This window comes from Gorilla gorilla, chromosome 11 (assembly GCF_029281585.2).
Source record: "Gorilla gorilla gorilla isolate KB3781 chromosome 11, NHGRI_mGorGor1-v2.1_pri, whole genome shotgun sequence".
Lineage (NCBI taxonomy): Eukaryota > Metazoa > Chordata > Mammalia > Primates > Hominidae > Gorilla > Gorilla gorilla.
The window spans coordinates 61,859,205-61,876,517 of NC_073235.2; the positions used below are offsets into that span (position 1 = coordinate 61,859,205).

At 39.1% G+C, this 17,313-nt stretch overlaps 1 protein-coding gene across 14 annotated transcripts in view; it reads right to left on the bottom strand.

Moving 5' to 3' along the window:
* Window positions 1-17,313, bottom strand: part of BAZ2B (bromodomain adjacent to zinc finger domain 2B) — a 403,884-nt gene that overhangs the window by 45,700 nt on the left and 340,871 nt on the right. For all 14 annotated transcript variants that reach the window (XM_063694870.1, XM_063694875.1, XM_063694874.1 and 11 more), the window contains 2 exons: window positions 13,525-13,587; window positions 11,885-12,029 (listed from right to left, as the gene is read on the bottom strand). In XM_063694870.1, coding sequence (XP_063550940.1) covers window positions 11,885-12,029; window positions 13,525-13,587 — 208 coding nt within the window. The remainder of the gene's footprint in view (window positions 1-11,884; window positions 12,030-13,524; window positions 13,588-17,313) is intronic.

A 17,313-nucleotide genomic window follows, 5' to 3' on the forward strand; every position in this document is an offset into this window, starting at 1 on the left:
GCAAAAGAAACTATCATCAGAGTGAACAGGCAACCTACAGAATGGGAGAAGATTTTTGCAATCTAGCCATCTGACAAAGCGCTAGTATCCAGCATCTACAAAGAACTTAAACAAATTTACAAGAAAAAATAAACAACCCCATCAAAAAGTGGGTGAAGGATATGAATAGACACTTCTCAAAAGAAGACATTGATGCAGCCAACAAACATGAAAAAAAGCTCATCATCACGGGTCATTAGAGAAATGCAAATCAAAACCACAATGAGATACCATCTCATGCCAGTTAGAATGGCGATCATTAAAAAGTCAGGAAACAACAGATGCTGGCGAGGCTGTGGAGAAATAGGAACGCTTTTACACTGTTGGTAGTAGTGTACATTAGTTCAACCATTGTGGAAGACAGTGTGGTGATTCCTCAAGGATCTACAACCAGAAATACAATTTGACCCAGCAATCAATCTCATTACTGGGTATATATCCAAAGGATTATATATGATTCTACTATAAAGACACATGCACATGTATGTTTATTGCAGCACTGTTCACAATAGCAAAGACTTGGAACCAACTCAAATGCCCATCAATGATAGACTGGATAAAGAAAATGTGGCACATATACACCATGGAATACTATGCAGCCATAAAAAAGGATAAGTTCATGTCCTTTGCAGGGACATGGATGAAGCTGGAAACCATCATTCTTAGCAAACTAATACAGGAACAGAAAACCAAACACCACATGTTCTCACTCATAAGTGGGCGCTGAACAATGAGAACACATGGACATAGGGAGGGGAACAACACACACTGGGGCCTGTCGGCGGGGTGAGGGTCTTGGGGAGGGATAGCATTAGGAGAAATACCTAATGTAGATGACGGGTTGATGGGTGCAGCAAACCACCATGGCAAGTGAATACCTACGTAACAAACCTGTATGTTCTGCACTTGTATCTCAGAACTTAAAGTACAATGAAACAAAAGAAAACAAAACAAAAAACAAACAAATTAAAAAAAAACAGTGAACTGGACTGGAAAAAAAATCCTTGGTTTTGGCTGGAAGGCCATAGGGGCTTTCTTCTTTCCCACTTCCCTGAGAGGCAGCAGAAGGTCAGAAGGCCTTCAGCTGACGTCAACACTGTTCTCAGCGTCCTCCCTATGTAGACTTTGACCCTTGATATGCATATGTCCTAGCACTGTTTCTAAACCCAAAGGTCCCTTGATAATGTTTATCATTACTCAGAAATTAAGTGCTTTCTACTCTTTCTCACACTAATGCATACAGGGCAAGGTGTGGGGTACAGTGTTTCGTCCCTTGGAGTGCTCTTGTTGCATGTCCAAGTCCTGTGGAATCATTATGGAGGCTGGGAATCCTGTGTACGGTTACTTCTTTGCTTGTAGGTTACTCTCACTAACAAACTTTGCTGCTATTAGCACCATGTGTGTTAGTGGTTTGTGTAACCATCTTGTACTACAGTTGGTGCCCAACAAAGTCCCGATGTCATGGCTTTCTGAAAGAGGAGAACCCATGGGTCAAAGAATTTCTCCTGGGGACAGTGGTAATTCACTTGGCAGTTAGGATGGTCTCAGTAGCTACGCCTGAGAATGGCAGAAGCCCTCAAGTGGTAAAGAGGGTTTCCAGTGGCTTGAAATTAAGTTCTATCTCTCCTCCTTATCAGCTTAGAGATTTTCAGGAGTACAAATTGGTAGGGTGCACTAGAAAGGGTGTGGTAGTCTCTCTAGAAGGGAAGGTGGGGCAAATTCCCGCTGTTTATCTGTAATATGAGGCAACTGGTCCTGCTGTATGTGAAGCCAGTTACTGTGAGGCACGGTGTACAGGAAGGAGCCTGAGTGAGAACACCAGCAGGAGGAGATCCAGCATTATACAGAGCAAGAGCAAGACTCTTAGTAGGTCCACTACTGTAGGGATAGTAGAGGCTTGGCCTGCTAATTTGCATGGTTAGGAGACAACAGTGTTGTTAAGTGAAGCTGAGTGAAAGGAAACACATGACCTGGTTAAACAATGAGCAGTCTGGGTTGACTAATAATACCGGGGCTGATGTTGTAACCCTGCTTCTAAACTGGATGCTTGGTAGCATGGGTAATACATATTACCATTGGGGTGATTTTCCTGACACTTGAATGTGAAATGGACTAGATCCACAGATAGTGCAGTTACTCTGACACACTCTGAGACAACTGGCTGTGTTAGTGTAATTATAAGAAAATCCAGGGTTTGAGTAGAGAATCCCTGACAACATGCTCTTGGTGCAGAGAATGTTGGATGACCGAATCAGAGCAGGTCCTCCTAAGTGGACAACGGCTTTGACTTATTCCTTCATCTGGGAGGCAATGTTGGACATGAAATAGTTCTTTTTAGGTCATACAAGCCCCACAGCAGAGGTGGAAATGGAAAGAGACAGGGTCTCTTGAGATGCACAGGTTTCTGCCCAAAATATAAAGGAAGAAGGAACAAAAGAAGGAGTAGACCGATAGGCTGAACTTCAGGCAATCTCCCTCACACCAATAAATGTGATATTGCTCATAAACAGAAGGAATGATAAGACAGAAATTGAGAGATGGCCTAATTCTTGAGTGTGGGAATGTAGTCCTATTCAAAAAGTTAAAAGACCGGCTAAGACTGTGGAAAAGGGACATGTGAGATGAAACATGATACTGAATAGTTTACAGACTTGAGTAATTATTGGGAGAGGTGCAGTCACCAGAAGATTAGGTGAAGAAGGTCCCTGGGGAGGACGAGGGCTATTGAGCTTCATCCACACAAACTGATAAGATCTAAAGGACATAGAGACAGGGAGATACTCTGCATTATCTTGACTCTGGAAGTGGCATTGCTGGTGGGAATGCTCCTAGTCATCAGCTCCACTTTGTGAGTTTGAGTCAACTCTAGAAGCCAAGCTTCTTTGTTCCTAATCTGAGCCCTTTCAAACTCAAGGAGAAATACAGGTGGGCTCAGTCCCCTTTACTCTCTTCCAAGGGATCACTAACCATGTACCCCAGATGATTATGCTGGAAAAGAGAAGAGCCTCCAATATTTATGGGTTTGCTAGAAATGGAGGACCAAGTATCATAGCTCCAGACTGCAAAAGAGCTCTGGTAAACAAGTTCCTCAACTGGGGTTTGGAGTCCATGTTACCTATGGCTGAAAGATTAGAATTACAATCACTGCAAAGGCTTTTGGACCTTTTGCGTGAACTCTAGTTGTTTCTTTATCAGGGTGGGGTATTTAAGTCCACATGTCAGTTGGACTTTTTTTCTTTTCGAGACAGGGTCTTGCTCTGTCCCCAAGGCTGAAGTGCTGTGATGCGATTGTGGCTCACTGCAGCCTCGAACTCCTGTGCTTAATTGATTCTCCCACCTTAAACTCCTAAGTAGCTGGAAGTATACCTGGCTAATTTTTCTGTAGAGATGGGGTTCCACCATGTTACCCAGGCTGGTCTTGAACTCCTGGGCTCAACTAATCCTCCCACCTCAGCTTCCCAAAGTGCTGGGATTACAGGTATAAGCCACCATGCCTAGCCCTTAGTTAGACATTTTTTGTGACTTCTGTTAGTAGCTTCTATAACTGTTGGCCAGGTATGTTGCCAAAATCCACCTATACTTACAAGGTCGGCAGATGTTGTGTGACACTATATTTACAAGGTCGGCAGACGTTGTGTGACAGTGTTGCACACCTAGAGGTGAAACAGGTTGCATTTCTTATACAAGAACAGACTCAGGCAGGGGTACTGCGCAACACCATTTCACAATTTAACAACCCCGTTTGCCTAACTCTGTTTGACACTAGTACTGCAAGTGATCTATGACTGGTCTCAGGCAGAGACTCTGATGGCATGTGTTAGTTTTTGGGTGTTTGATCTCCTCTAGCTAATGAATGGTATACACCTTTGGGGTTACTGTGTCTCCTGCATTTGCAGATAACATACATACTATCAAGACTTAGGTATATTATTATATATTGGGGTTTCCAGATATGATACAATTAAGCAATGAAAGTGCTTTCACAGCTGCTGGCATTCTACAATGGGACCATGTAGAATGGTATTGCCAACATGGTACTAAGTGGCTGTTCTAGGCTCGCTCTTAACCACGGGCAGTATAGAATGCTGGAATAGCATTCTGAAAGACAGCTGTACCCATCCCTTTAACAATGACTTCTATAAGATTGTCTGGTCCGGGTGACCTCTGCTGTTTATACTCATAAAGGTCCCTCCACTTTGGTGAAGTTCCTTGGCACCTGGGAGTCAAAAAGCAGAAACAGACGAAGAATCTACTTGGTATGCCAAGACCTGAGTTTTTACACCTCAATAGTTATTTCCTTTTGTTGTACCTGTCATAATTTCAACAGGTGGCTGGGAGGTTTGTGTGTTCATATTACAGACAAATGGATGGATACAAACTTGGATGCTCTCCTGACTTCCTGACGACACTGCTAGCTACACCCACAGAAGGGCAATTTTGATTCTCTCTTTATTCCAAACATTCTAAATTTCTGTTGTATGCTTATTCTGCAAGTGGGAGATTTTGCTGCAGTCTCTATACGCATATAGTCTATTCTACCCACAGAATTTCTCTGGTGGGAAAGTGCAACTCCTGCTTTCATGTGGAACTTACTGTTGCAGAAAGAAAGAACAGACCACATAGGTTGTCCTTGAAGATAATGATGGACTGTGCTTGGGCATAAACGTGCCTGACCAAAAAAAGTGAAAGTGTGGTTGGAGCATGAATAACTCTCTTCACCTTTCTTGCAGATATTAACAGACTGTACCAAATAATCCTCTGCAGCGATCCCACACAATGACAGTGCAAAGCTATCACAATGTGGGATTTGTTATGCTTAACATACTCAACTGTGGAGGACCTTCTGGAAATTCTACTCCCAGATAACACCATGGGAATTACTCCTACCTGGTATTAACCAGAGTTCTCATTTGCCCTGGCCTTCCATTAACTCTTCCCTTACTAGTCATGCTGTATAAAACTCTACTCAACTTCTCAGGTGCAGAAAACACCTACTCTTACATCTCGGCTCCCAGTGGATCCATGTCCCACATTAGGAGAACCCCAAAGCAGCATAAAACTCTCAACCAAATACTTCCACTTCAGACCTTCAGTTGAGTCTAATAGCATGCCGACAGTGTTAACCCCAGAAAAACATAAATGCCAAGTGGATATAAAATGTAGCATTAAACCTCTGTAATCCAGTGGAACCTGTCGTCTTATGTGAAAGGCATGCTTTCTCTGCCTCCCACCTGTAAATAACACTGCACATTTTGGAAGTACTATGAGACCTTTAATAGTGACTCAAAATCTAAGACACTGGTCACTTTTCCAGCTGTGGTCTCCAGGGCTAGCATTAGAGCCTATCTGCAGGTGTCAAGGATACAAGCTTTCATTACTTTGTACAAGGGCTCTTGCCTTGAATAGTCACCTATGAAGCTGAGGATATGACCAGCAATTGCTATCATGGGAAACGCTGCCATTGAGAAAGCCTGGGATCATATCACTGAAATTAGTATTGCTTCCCTGACGTGAGTAATATTAGAGAATTGCATAGCTTTGGACTTTTTGTTGGCTATGCAGCCAGATTGCTCATGGGAGCTCTGTATCTCCTAATGCTGTGGTATATTGTTTGTTTTAGAATTTCTCTGGCTGTATGACTCTTTCAGCACTGTCAACAAACACTGAAGGCACCATTTAAAATCTAATTGCTTTCTATTCCAGATGGGGACGCATATATCTAGTGAGCCACACCAAGGGTCAGGGGGTGGACTGAGAAGGAATAAACCCTCAGTCTTAGCTAAATGGCCATGGGGGCTCTCTTCCTTCTCTTGTTCCCAAGACCCATCAGCAAACCTGCTTAGCCACTGAGCTGATGTGCAGAGGAACAGTAGGGTCTTTAGCTGCTGTTCTCAAAGTCCTTGGTTTGTAGACCCTGGTCCTTTGTAATGCATACTCCCTAGTGTTGTTCCTAGGCCCAGAGGTCCTTTGAGATATATGTTGTTTCTTAGAATAATGAAGGACTTGGACTAACCTCGAAATATATAGTGGTATGAAGGCAGAGCCTTCTCTTTCAGTGATCTTGCTTCTTGTCCAGTCTCCAACTGGACAAGGCACACCCCTGTGGAACCACTGTAGGGGCTCAGAGATCCCCTGAGTGCTCTGTTACTTATCTGAAGTTATCATCACCAATAAACATTATTGTTATTAGCACTGTGTGTAATGCTTGTGGTATATATTACCTTGCCTCTTGTACAACATGAATTTAATTTAATTAATATTTTTCTGTGAAGGTAATCCAATGTCTGATATCTTCTCCCCATAATATTAATTGATGTTAATGTTATTATAAGAATTTTTAAAAAACTTGTACATTTAATGTTAAATCTAACCTTTCTTTATTAAGAACACATTATACTTTTAAGGAACTTTTAAAAAGTAATAAATAAGCAGCTGGGCACAGTGGCTCACACCTGTAATCCCAGCACTTTGGGAGGCCGAGGTGGGCGGATCATGAGGTCAGGAGATCGAGACCATCCTGGCTAACACAGTGAAACCCCATCTCTACTAAAAAAATACAAAAAAATTAGCCAGGCATGGTGGCGGACGCCTGTAGTCCCAGCTACTTGGCAGGCTGAGGCAGGAGAATGGCGTGAACGTGGGAGGTGGAGCTTGCAGTGAGCCAAGATCGCGCCACTGCACTCCAGCCTGGGAGATAGAGTGAGAATCTGTCTCAAAAAAAAAAAGTAATAAATAAGATGATGACAATAATGTATATTGTTAATGTTGAATTAACTTTCAGCACCCATTTATTTACAGTAGTTTCTACTAGTTTGACACTTACTGATCTTTATCAGCCTTGCCTGTCAGACACACTACTTGCTCATATTATACACTTGTATGTTCTCTTTGTCTTCATATGTGCTATATCTTTCCAATTAGATTGTGAGCTTTTTGTGGATAGGGACAGGTTAACTGATTCTTTTGCATCTTGTTTTGCTCAAGTGATCCCCCTATGCCAGCCTCCTGAGTAACTGAGATTACAGGTGCACACCACAGTCAGCCATATATATGTGATTTTAGTAGAGACAAGGTCTTGCTACGTTGCCCAGGCTCGTTGTGAACTCCTGGGCTCAAGCAATCCTCCTGCCTCAGCCTCCCAAAGTGCTAGGATTACAGGCATGAACCAGTGCACCTGGTCTTCTTTTGCATCTCCGCAGCACTTAGTACAAGGCACAATACAGGTACAAATAAACACTTGATGAATAAATCATCTGAGTTTTTTCCTCATTTTAATTAGCTGTAAGATAAAGAGAAGGAATCTATACCTATTATTTATAAGTTCTTAGCACACAGAATATAGCAGACGTATATTCCCTTATTATTTCATTAATGTCTATTAATATGTCTATTAATGAAATAATAAAAAACTTCAGAAGAAAATAAAGTGAAAAATTATCCCTACTTCCCCCTGCTCTGCAATGACCACAAATAAGAGTATAAAGTACAACTGCTATTTATATATCACTTTGCAGTTCTTTTAGATCCATTATCTGACATGATCCTTGTAACAATCGAAGAATTCATATACAGCTTATTAATATTTTTTTGCATAAACAGAAATCAGCATCCAGAGAGGTTATGTAGAAGAGCCTGGATGGAAATGGAGGTCTAATATGTAAATTCAATCAATGATAATCTGAGAGGCCTAAAAAAAAAAAAAAAAAACTGTTGCCTATAAGCTATTCTTATAAAACCTTATAAAGACATTAAATTATTTATTTACTTATTTAAATCTTAAAGTATTTTAAGTGTGCCTGTGATATATAAAGTACTATCCTTCCAACACTATGGAAAATTAAAAGCACAGATGAAGATTATAAGATTTAAATAAGGAAATAGTATATATATTAATGTGCTAAAATAATGTTCTAATTAATTATCTGCTTTTCTGGGAGTTCAATTTCACGTTTATTAAAAGGTCCACTTAAGCTGGGAAGTTTGTGGAAAAGCTTAGGATTTGAGCTGGATCAAGAAGGATGGGTGAAATTTCGATGGTAGAAGAAAAGCAGATTATTATAATAAACAAGATTTGGCAAAGATGCAAGGGGAGGAATACACATGTGTTGAGTGAGTAGACTGGACTAGGTGAATTCTCATTAACAGAACAGCGTAAAGATAGCTTGGGGTCAGAATTGTATACAGTCTTGAATTCCAGGCTAAGTACATATTTAACTACATCATGTTACAGGTTATAGAGGTCATTTAAGGTTTCAGAGTAGAGACATGATATGATGACAGAATGTGATGGAAGGAGGGAATTGTATATAGAGAAGTTGAGGACAGGTGTAATAATCCAGGTATACAATGATAAAGAACTGATTTCAGTAGTGTTGCAAAGAGACTGATTTCAGGTATTTTGAAGGAAAGTTGATGTCCTAGATACTTCAAGTTTACATGCCCAAGTGACTAAGAAGAATGTGGCTCTTAAACATATTGAATATTTAACTGGTCTGGGGTAGGGCTCAGATTGATCATTTTCTTAAGCTTTTCAGGTGATTCATAAGGTTAAAAAGCCACTCACCTGGGCATTAAAAAAAAATCTTTGTTGGACACTTGGGTTGGTTCCGAGTCTTTGCTATTGTGAGTAGTGCTGCAATAAACATACGTGTGCATGTGTCTTTATAGCAGCATGATTTATATTCCTTTGGGTATATACCCAGTAATGGGATGGTTGGGTCAAATGGTATGTCAACCCAAATGTCCAACAATGATAGACAGGATTAAGAAAACATGGCACATATACACCATGGAATACTATGCAGCCATAGAAAAGGATGAGTTCATGTCCTTTGTAGGGACATGGATGAAGCTGGAAACCATCATTCTCAGCAAACTATTGCAAGGACAAAAAACCAAACACCGCATGTTCTCACTCATAGGTGGGAATTGAACAATGAGAACACTTGGACACAGGAAGGGGAACATCACACACCGGGGCCTGTCGTGGGGTGGGGGGAGAGGGGAGGGATAGCATTAGGAGATATACCTAATGTAAATGATGAGTTAATGGGTGCAGCACACCAACATGGCACATGTATACATATGTAACAAATCTGCATGTTGTGCACATGTACCCTAGAACTTTAAGTATAATAAAAATATATATTTATTTTAAAAAAATTGCTCTTAAGTCTCCTAGGCACTGTACTACCTTTTTTTTTTTTGAGACGGAGTCTCGCTGTCTTGCCCAGTGGCGCAATCTCGGCTCACTACAAGCTCCGCCTCCCGGGTTCACGCCATTCTCCTGCCTCAGCCTCCCGAGTAGCTGGGACTACAGGCACCCGCCACCACGCCCGTCTAATGTTTTTGTATTTTTAGTAGAGACGGGGTTTCACCATGTTAACCAGGATGGTCTTGATCTCCTGACCTCGTGATCCGCCCGTCTCCGCCTCCCAAAGTGCTGGGATTATAGGTGTGAGCCACCGCACCCGGCCCAGGCTCTGTACTTCTAAATGACCCATAATTTTGTCATTTTAAATTAGATCCTAAACTAAAACTTTGACTTAATTTCATTTCAAATAACCCCTCCTATTGACTGCTCTAATTCATTTTAAAGTATCATTTATTTATTTATTTATTTAGAGACAGATCTTCACTCCTGTTGCCCAGGCTGAAGTGCAATGGCACGATCTCAGCTCACTGCAACCTCCGCTTGCCTCCTAGCTTCAAGCGATTCTCCTGCCTCAGCCTACTGAGTAGCTGGGATTACTGGCATGTGCCACCACACCCGGCTAATTTTTTTGTATTTTTAGTAGAGATGGGGTTTCTCCATGTTGGTCAGGCTTGTCATGAACTCCTGACCTCAGGTAATCTGCCCGCGTTGACCTCACAAAGTGCTGGGATTACAGGTGTGAGACACCGCGCTCGGCCAAAGTATCATAATTTTTGTTATGTATGTATATATGTATGTATTTATTTATTTTTGAGACAGGGCCCACTCTGCCACCCAGGCTGAAGTGCAGTGGTGCACTCTTGGCTCATTGCAACCTCTGTCTCCTGGGTTCAAGCGATTCTTGTGCCTCAGCCTCCAGAGTAGCTGGGACTATAGGCACGTGTCACTGCATCTGGCTAATTTTTGTACTTTTTGCTAGAGACGGGGCTTTGCCATGTTGCCCAGGCTGGTCTCAAGCTCCCGGCCTCAAGTGATCTGTCTGCCTTGGCCTCCCAAAGTGCTGGGATTAAAGGTGTGAGCCACCATGTCTGGCCCATAATTTTTCTATTGGGAATTAAGTCATTAAATTTATCTCTAATTTCCACTTTCCTACATTATACTCAATAATTTCTTACAGCAATTCAACCTTCAAGATCCTTCTTTCTGTCTTCCTTTTATTCCTGTTTGCTCCTGAGGTTATGGCCTCCCTACTTCTTAGCTGGGTTACTGTAACGGTTCCACAGTCAGCTTCTTTACTACTTCTTCCAATCCAATGCGTACTTTGCTCCCAGGTTATCTATTTTAGTGTAACTCCCCTGTCAAAATTAGTCTCTGTTCTCCAAGAGCTCACAGTCTAGTGGCAGAGATGGCCATCTGTACCAAACATTATGACAAAATGTTAAGTAAGGTACATAATGTTTCTCAGCTTTGATCCCTCTAGGCACTTCACTTTCATAGGTTCTGAGCTTACTCTTTAGTGCAGAATCCTAACATTATTAGAGATGCCTCTGGGGTCACTCCTGAATTGGAAAGCAAGTCTACAGAACAGAGGTCTGTTTGTATAAGCTAGAAAATTCTCCCAAGTAGATCAATCAGAACAATTCATTTTTATTAGATATTGAGATTCTGCATAACATTTTCATTTAAAAAAAGTGATCCCATTACTAAAAACAAAACCCTTAAAAGCAACTGCTTTATTTATATTTTCTATTAGAGTCATCTATATGATTAGCCAGTCTTCTCTCCCCAGTGGACTATAAACATGACATGGATTCTATTTTATACAGCTTTGTGTCTCCTACAGTGCCTAGAAATGTCTAGCATATAGCAGGCATTCAAAAATGTGTTTTATCTTCCATGTATGATGGGGACAAAAGTGTTAATGTTAGTGCTTATAGATTTTCAGAAAGTAAAAACATTTTTGCTTCCATGTACCAACATGAGTCAATAGCTATTCTAAAATCTATAAGCACTAATATAACACTTTTATCCCCATCAGAATTTGGCATTTGAAAATGTCCAGACATGGAGCTCTGAAAAGTTAAATTCGAGAAGGTTTACTGAGCACATAAATGCACAATGCACTCTGCTAGTTAATTTAACAGAAATGGAGCCAGCGAAAGAAATCTAAAGGTAGAATATCATGAATTTGTGGTAACACAAAATTCAAAAAAGGAAGAAGTCTGAAGGAGAAGGAAGTGATCACAAATTTCAAACATTAACAAGATTTGAAAAGGAATGAGGATTATGATGAAGATCTTAGATTTAAGCAAGTTACCTGCAGGGGGTTACTGTCAGGATGTATGCTTATTGTAAAATAATAAACCACTTATTGGGAAGTTTGACAATGGGAAGAAAGAGAAATGGAGCAGCAGCTATAAAAGGTAATACAGATGGAAATACAAGTCTCTGTCCACCAAAGAAAGAAAGAACAGCTTATGTCTGATGTCAGAAAGAGTAGCAAAAGAAATATCAAGGGCTAGAAGGAAGTGTGTATCAGTGAAGGGGTATTATGAGTGCAAAAGGAATGAGAATTAAGGTTTTACATGTTTACCAAACATTGATTATGGGAACACAAAATATATTGAAGAAGTAACAGAGTTTTAAAATAGTTTCTTATTTAACAGTTTGTATCAGATTATGAGTTCTTACCTTCACCACTCTCCATGCCTTCTACAAAAATCCCCCCACATTGGGGAAGAATCCAGTACCGGCGTCTGTAACGATCCTGGCCAAACATCACTGAACGCAATGAGTGAGAGGCATCAAAGAGCTTCTTTCTGTACTGACTCTGTTGCTGTTAAAAAAATGGTACATATAATTAGGTTTGGGATGTTAAATGCTTTAAAAATTAATATATATGTAACTTTATACTTATTATACCTTTAAGCACATAAATTTCACTACTGGGAAAAGAGCAAAAGGGCTAAATATTCATGCCTGACTTCAATTTCAGTGACATTTATAAAGATAGAAATCATTTTAAGGATAATTATTTTTGTTGCCATGGAGTAAAAGGATAAGTTACCTGATAAAATAAAACTTATCCTTTTACTTGATAATAAACAATGGGATCAAGTATTTTATGGAGCCAAAGCAAACTGGTTCAATTCAATTCTATTGCTTACAGTATATAACAAATAATACATATAATATGGCCAGGCACAGTGGCTCATGCCTGTAATCCCAGCACTCTGGGAGGCTGAGGCGGGTGGGTCATTTGAACCCAGGAATTAGAGACCAGCCTTGGCAACATAGTGAGATCCCATCTCTACAAAAAATATGAAAAATCAGCTGGGCACGGTGGCACATGCCTGTAGTTCCTCTACCGGGCAGGCTGAGGTGGGAGGATCGCTTGAGCCTGGGAGGTCAAGGCTGCAGTGACCACGTCATTGCACTCCAGCCTAGGTGCCAGAGCAAGACTCTGTTTCAAAAAGCAAAGCAAAACAAAAAACAAATAACATACATGTAATTGGCTAAACCTGTATTTGCCTATGTTTACACTCATGTTGTAAACCTAGACAACATATAATTAAGTTTTGGGATAGGTCTGTGAAGAATCTAATATTAATACCATACACAGGCATCTCGTAATACCTTTGAAAACTCATTTTTGTTCTTATAAAAAGCTCATCTTAAATTTCACTAATGCTATGAAATTCAGTTTTTCTTAGTTTTTTTTTTTTTTTTTTTAGAGACAGGGTCTCGCCATGTTGCCCAGGCTTTTCTCAAACTCCTGGGCTCAAACAATCCTCTCACCTCAGCCTCCCAAAGTGCTGGGATTACAGGCGTAAACCACTTCTGAAATGGAATTTTTAACGAGAAGTATGTAAATACATCCACAGTTTACAAATCCAATGCAAATAAAACCCACAAATATACAAATGTAAAATAAAACCTAAGATGCTGAAACAGTTACTATGAAATTCAACTGAATTTTTTAGTAATTAATTCCAAGAAATAAAACTATGCCTTAATTGACATTTTGTATTTATATGAAGAGCTGAAGAATATAGAATATTTTCTTTCTAGGCTCTGATTAAGTTCAATATCATGTTTTAAGAGGCAGGCTTTTAACCTTGGCATTAAGCTTGTAAAGTTCAATTGTAAGAATGTTTCTAGTGTTCCTCATCTTATTTTCTTTTTCTGACAAAAATGCTATTCAGAATCTTCATTTTTAATTACTCACCAAAAGCCTGTTTTTGCTTAGCAGTCAGAAAAACTAATCCCCTTACAATGTAGATTTCTAAAACACTGTGAAGAAGTTAAATGTTAATCAGAAAAGTGCTTACTTTACTCAGTTTTTCAATCTGTTTTTCCAGCTCTTCAACACTTGCTGCTTGGTCACCTTCATCCTATACATAAGAAAATACAGTGTCATTTATCTGTTTTAAGATTTATTTATTCAATCAGTAAATATTTAATGAAAGTCTCCTATATGCAAAGTACTAGAAGAGGCACTGTGGAAAGGTATTAAGACTCAGTTCTTTTCTATAAACTAATAATCTGGTAGAGAGATACATAAAACATTATGTTTAAAAAAACACAAAAACCTAGGTATGGTAGCTCATGTCTGTAATCCCAGCACTTTAGGATGCTGAGGTGGGAGGATCATTTGAGGCCAGGAATTTGAGACCAGCCTGGACATCACAGTCAGACCCAGTATCTACAAAAAATAAAATTAGCTTAGTGGCTTGTTCCTGCAGTCCCAGCTACTTGGGAGGCTGACACAGGAGGATTGGTTAAGCCCAGAAGTTCAAGGCTGCAGTGAGCTATGATCATGCCACTGCACTCCAGCCTGCAGACCCTATCCCCAGAAGAAATAAAACAAAACATAGCAAACCACACACACACAATAAACTCCCCCAAAGCAGGAAAGTATAAGGGTCTCAAAAAGAGGTAGTGATTAAAACCTGTGAAGTTCAAGGCAGAGTAAGACTACTTTTAGTGGAAATATATACCAAGGGAGGCTTTATGAAGAAGTCATGTTTTAATTAGCTACTAAAGAATGGTTAGAAATACATCCAGCAGAGAAAAGAGTCTGACATGTCTTGACATGAGAGGTGCATAAAGAGGTAAGGTAGGAGATGAGGCAAGATGAGTTTAAGGCTAGATTTTGAAGAGCTGTAAATGCTTGGCAATTAACAAATTGATCCTTTGAGGGCGGGTTAAATATCAGAACTATGCTTTCCAAAGGTTATTCTGGCAATAGTTGTAAGATGGCGTGGAGCAGAGAAAGGATTAAAATTGGTAAAACTAGCTAACAGATTAGAGAAGGAGGGATATGGTTCTTACTAGCATAAAAGAAATAAAGATGGAAAAAAGCAAATGGATGTAAGAGATATCACATAGTTATAGAGCTGTTAAGTCTTGCCAGCTCATGAATATGTGGCACAGAGGGGCAAGGGAGATGATGGAATAAATAAATTATGATGTTAAGGTTTTAAATCTAGGAGACTGGAAAAATACTGATACTATCAACTGAAGGAGTTATTTTTGAAGGGAAGAAGATTAGTTATACTATATACTTGATATACTTGAACACGTTGAGTTTTTAGAATAAAAATAATTCCTAACATGCATAGTCCTAATTTCATAAATAGAAGGTTTGTAAGTAATTGTGTGAAATTTGTCATTCCAGAAAATGACAACAGAAGAACTATCTCCAAATTGTAGGTTTTAGAGGGAAAGCATGAACAGAAGGTACATGGGTTTCTTTGGATCTTATCTGCACTACTAGACATAGGCAAATTACCTAACCTTTGTAAGTCTATTCATCTGTAAATTTGGTGATAATGTTACCTACTACATGAAGGTTTTGTGAGGACTAAGTAAGAACAGATCTGAAAGTAACCAACAGTGTTCCTACTTTAATAAGAAGATGCAGGTACAGCCCAGATTAAAGAAAAATAACAACTTGTTTTTTGATGTTTACTTCCTATAAGCATTTATAAAAAGCCACACTGTCACCAACCACACACAAATATATATTTCCGACCAGTATGGCTACTACCCAATGAAAAAAAAAGTGAAAAAAGACTCCCATAGTTGTACCATTATCTCTCATTCATCCACTCCTTACCCAAACTTAGGGAACCAAGTTACAAAGGTATTTAGGCACATTATTTGTGCTAACAGTAACATGAATTTTATTTGGAATTAAAAGAAAACTTAAAAGATAACTAGCTCAACAACTCTTAAATCTTGACTTTTATGTGAATATTTATATGTAGATTCTAAAATGATCTTCTGATCAGCAGGACAAATGTCTGATAATCTGTTCATGCAAAAATACAGTTCAATCAATAAATATTCAAAATAGATATCAAATATTTGAAAATGCCATGTATCAGCCAAATATTCTAACTGCAATTTTTAAGACTCTTCCTATGATGCAAAAAGAAGTAAAATGTCTCCTAAAGTTTTATTTAAAGGAGTTTTGGCTAATCGTACTTAAAATTTTCAGAGATTAAAAAAACCTTGGAAGAACAGACAGAAAGGTAGTAGCAGCAACAACTAAGAACACAGAATCTATCCCAGTCACAGTTCCCCAACCAAAAAACAGCATCATTGTATGTCCCTATATGTCAGAGTTTAATTGTCCACAGAACCTCTCACAGGCCAACTTGTGAGGTTAAACTCCCATAGCTCTCAACACAACTCTACGGAATGAAGGAATGAAGAGTGAGGAGAAGAGGGAATTCTCTTTGAGATAAAGGGGCTATGATCTAGTCAAGGGCAGTATCTTCTAATCGAAAGGGATCCTATGGGTCTCAATAAGAAAACCTCCCTGCCTTAAAGGAAAAATCAGTCCTTTAAGGAAGGTAACTACCAATACTCTACTTAAAACTTAACTGAGAGGCCAAATCTATTTTTTGAGAACTAATGTGCCTAACTTATCAATTTCATTAAGTAGTCAAAATTTTACTTACATAGGAAATTGATGTGTCTGCCAGTTCTTTATTATAAAGAATAATTCAAATCATTTAACATGAAATGTTAATTTGACTTCTTAGGTCCTAATATTTATTACTTTACAAAATTTTGAAATTGTTTTCTCACATTACTAACAAGGATCTACCTTTGCCAGTGAAATCCTAAAATCTATTTAACTCTATAATTCAACACTCATAAAAAAGTGAAATATGGCTGGGTGCAGTGGCTCACGCCTGTAATCCCAGCACTTCAGGAGGCCGAGGCGGGCGGATCACGAGGTCAAGAGATCGAGACCAGCCTGGCCAACATGGTGAAACCCTGTCTCTACTAAAAATACAAAAATTAGCTGAGCGTGGTGGCGGGCACCTGTAATCCCAGCTACTCGGGAGGCTGAGGCAGGAGAATCGCTTGAACCAGGAGGCGGAGGTTGCAGTGAGCTGAGATGGCGCCCCTGCACTCCAGCCTGGGTGACAGAGCGAGGCTCTGTCTCAAAAAAAAAAAAAAAAAAAGTGAAATACTACCTTAAATGACACATCTCCTTTAAAACTTTAATAATGATTTTCAAATAGTCTATGTGTAAAGAATAAAATGTATGGTTTGTTAGTTCTCTGTTAAAAAAGAAACCAAGTGAAACAAATAATTTTTGTAAATAAGTTCTAGTTTAGTAAGATAACTATACAGGGGAATAAACTAAAATCCCAGTACATAGTTGTCCAAGTTATTGAACTTATGAGTTAACACTTTAAAACAATTTATAATGTGAATTGCTAAAAGAGGCTACTAATTCTATGAAAAGGTGATTACTTTTGGTCAGAAAGGCTTAATTCCTGCTATGGAAACAGCTCCACTTGCCAAATGAAGCAGATTGCTTATAAATGTTATCTTTTGTTTGGGTAATTACACTTCTGATACTCAAATTATATACCCTTCATATTATTTGTCACAGATGAATGTACATAATTCAGTAGTTTCAAAAGTATACTATTATGAAATAAATTATTTCTGCAAGGAATCTCAATGTAGTCTCATTTTCAGATTGGTACTCTTAAAAGCAGTAAAGTTAAATTCATTACAATGAGTTCTTGAATATGACATGAAAAACACAGGGAATAAAAGCAAAAAACAGACAAGTGGCACTATATCAA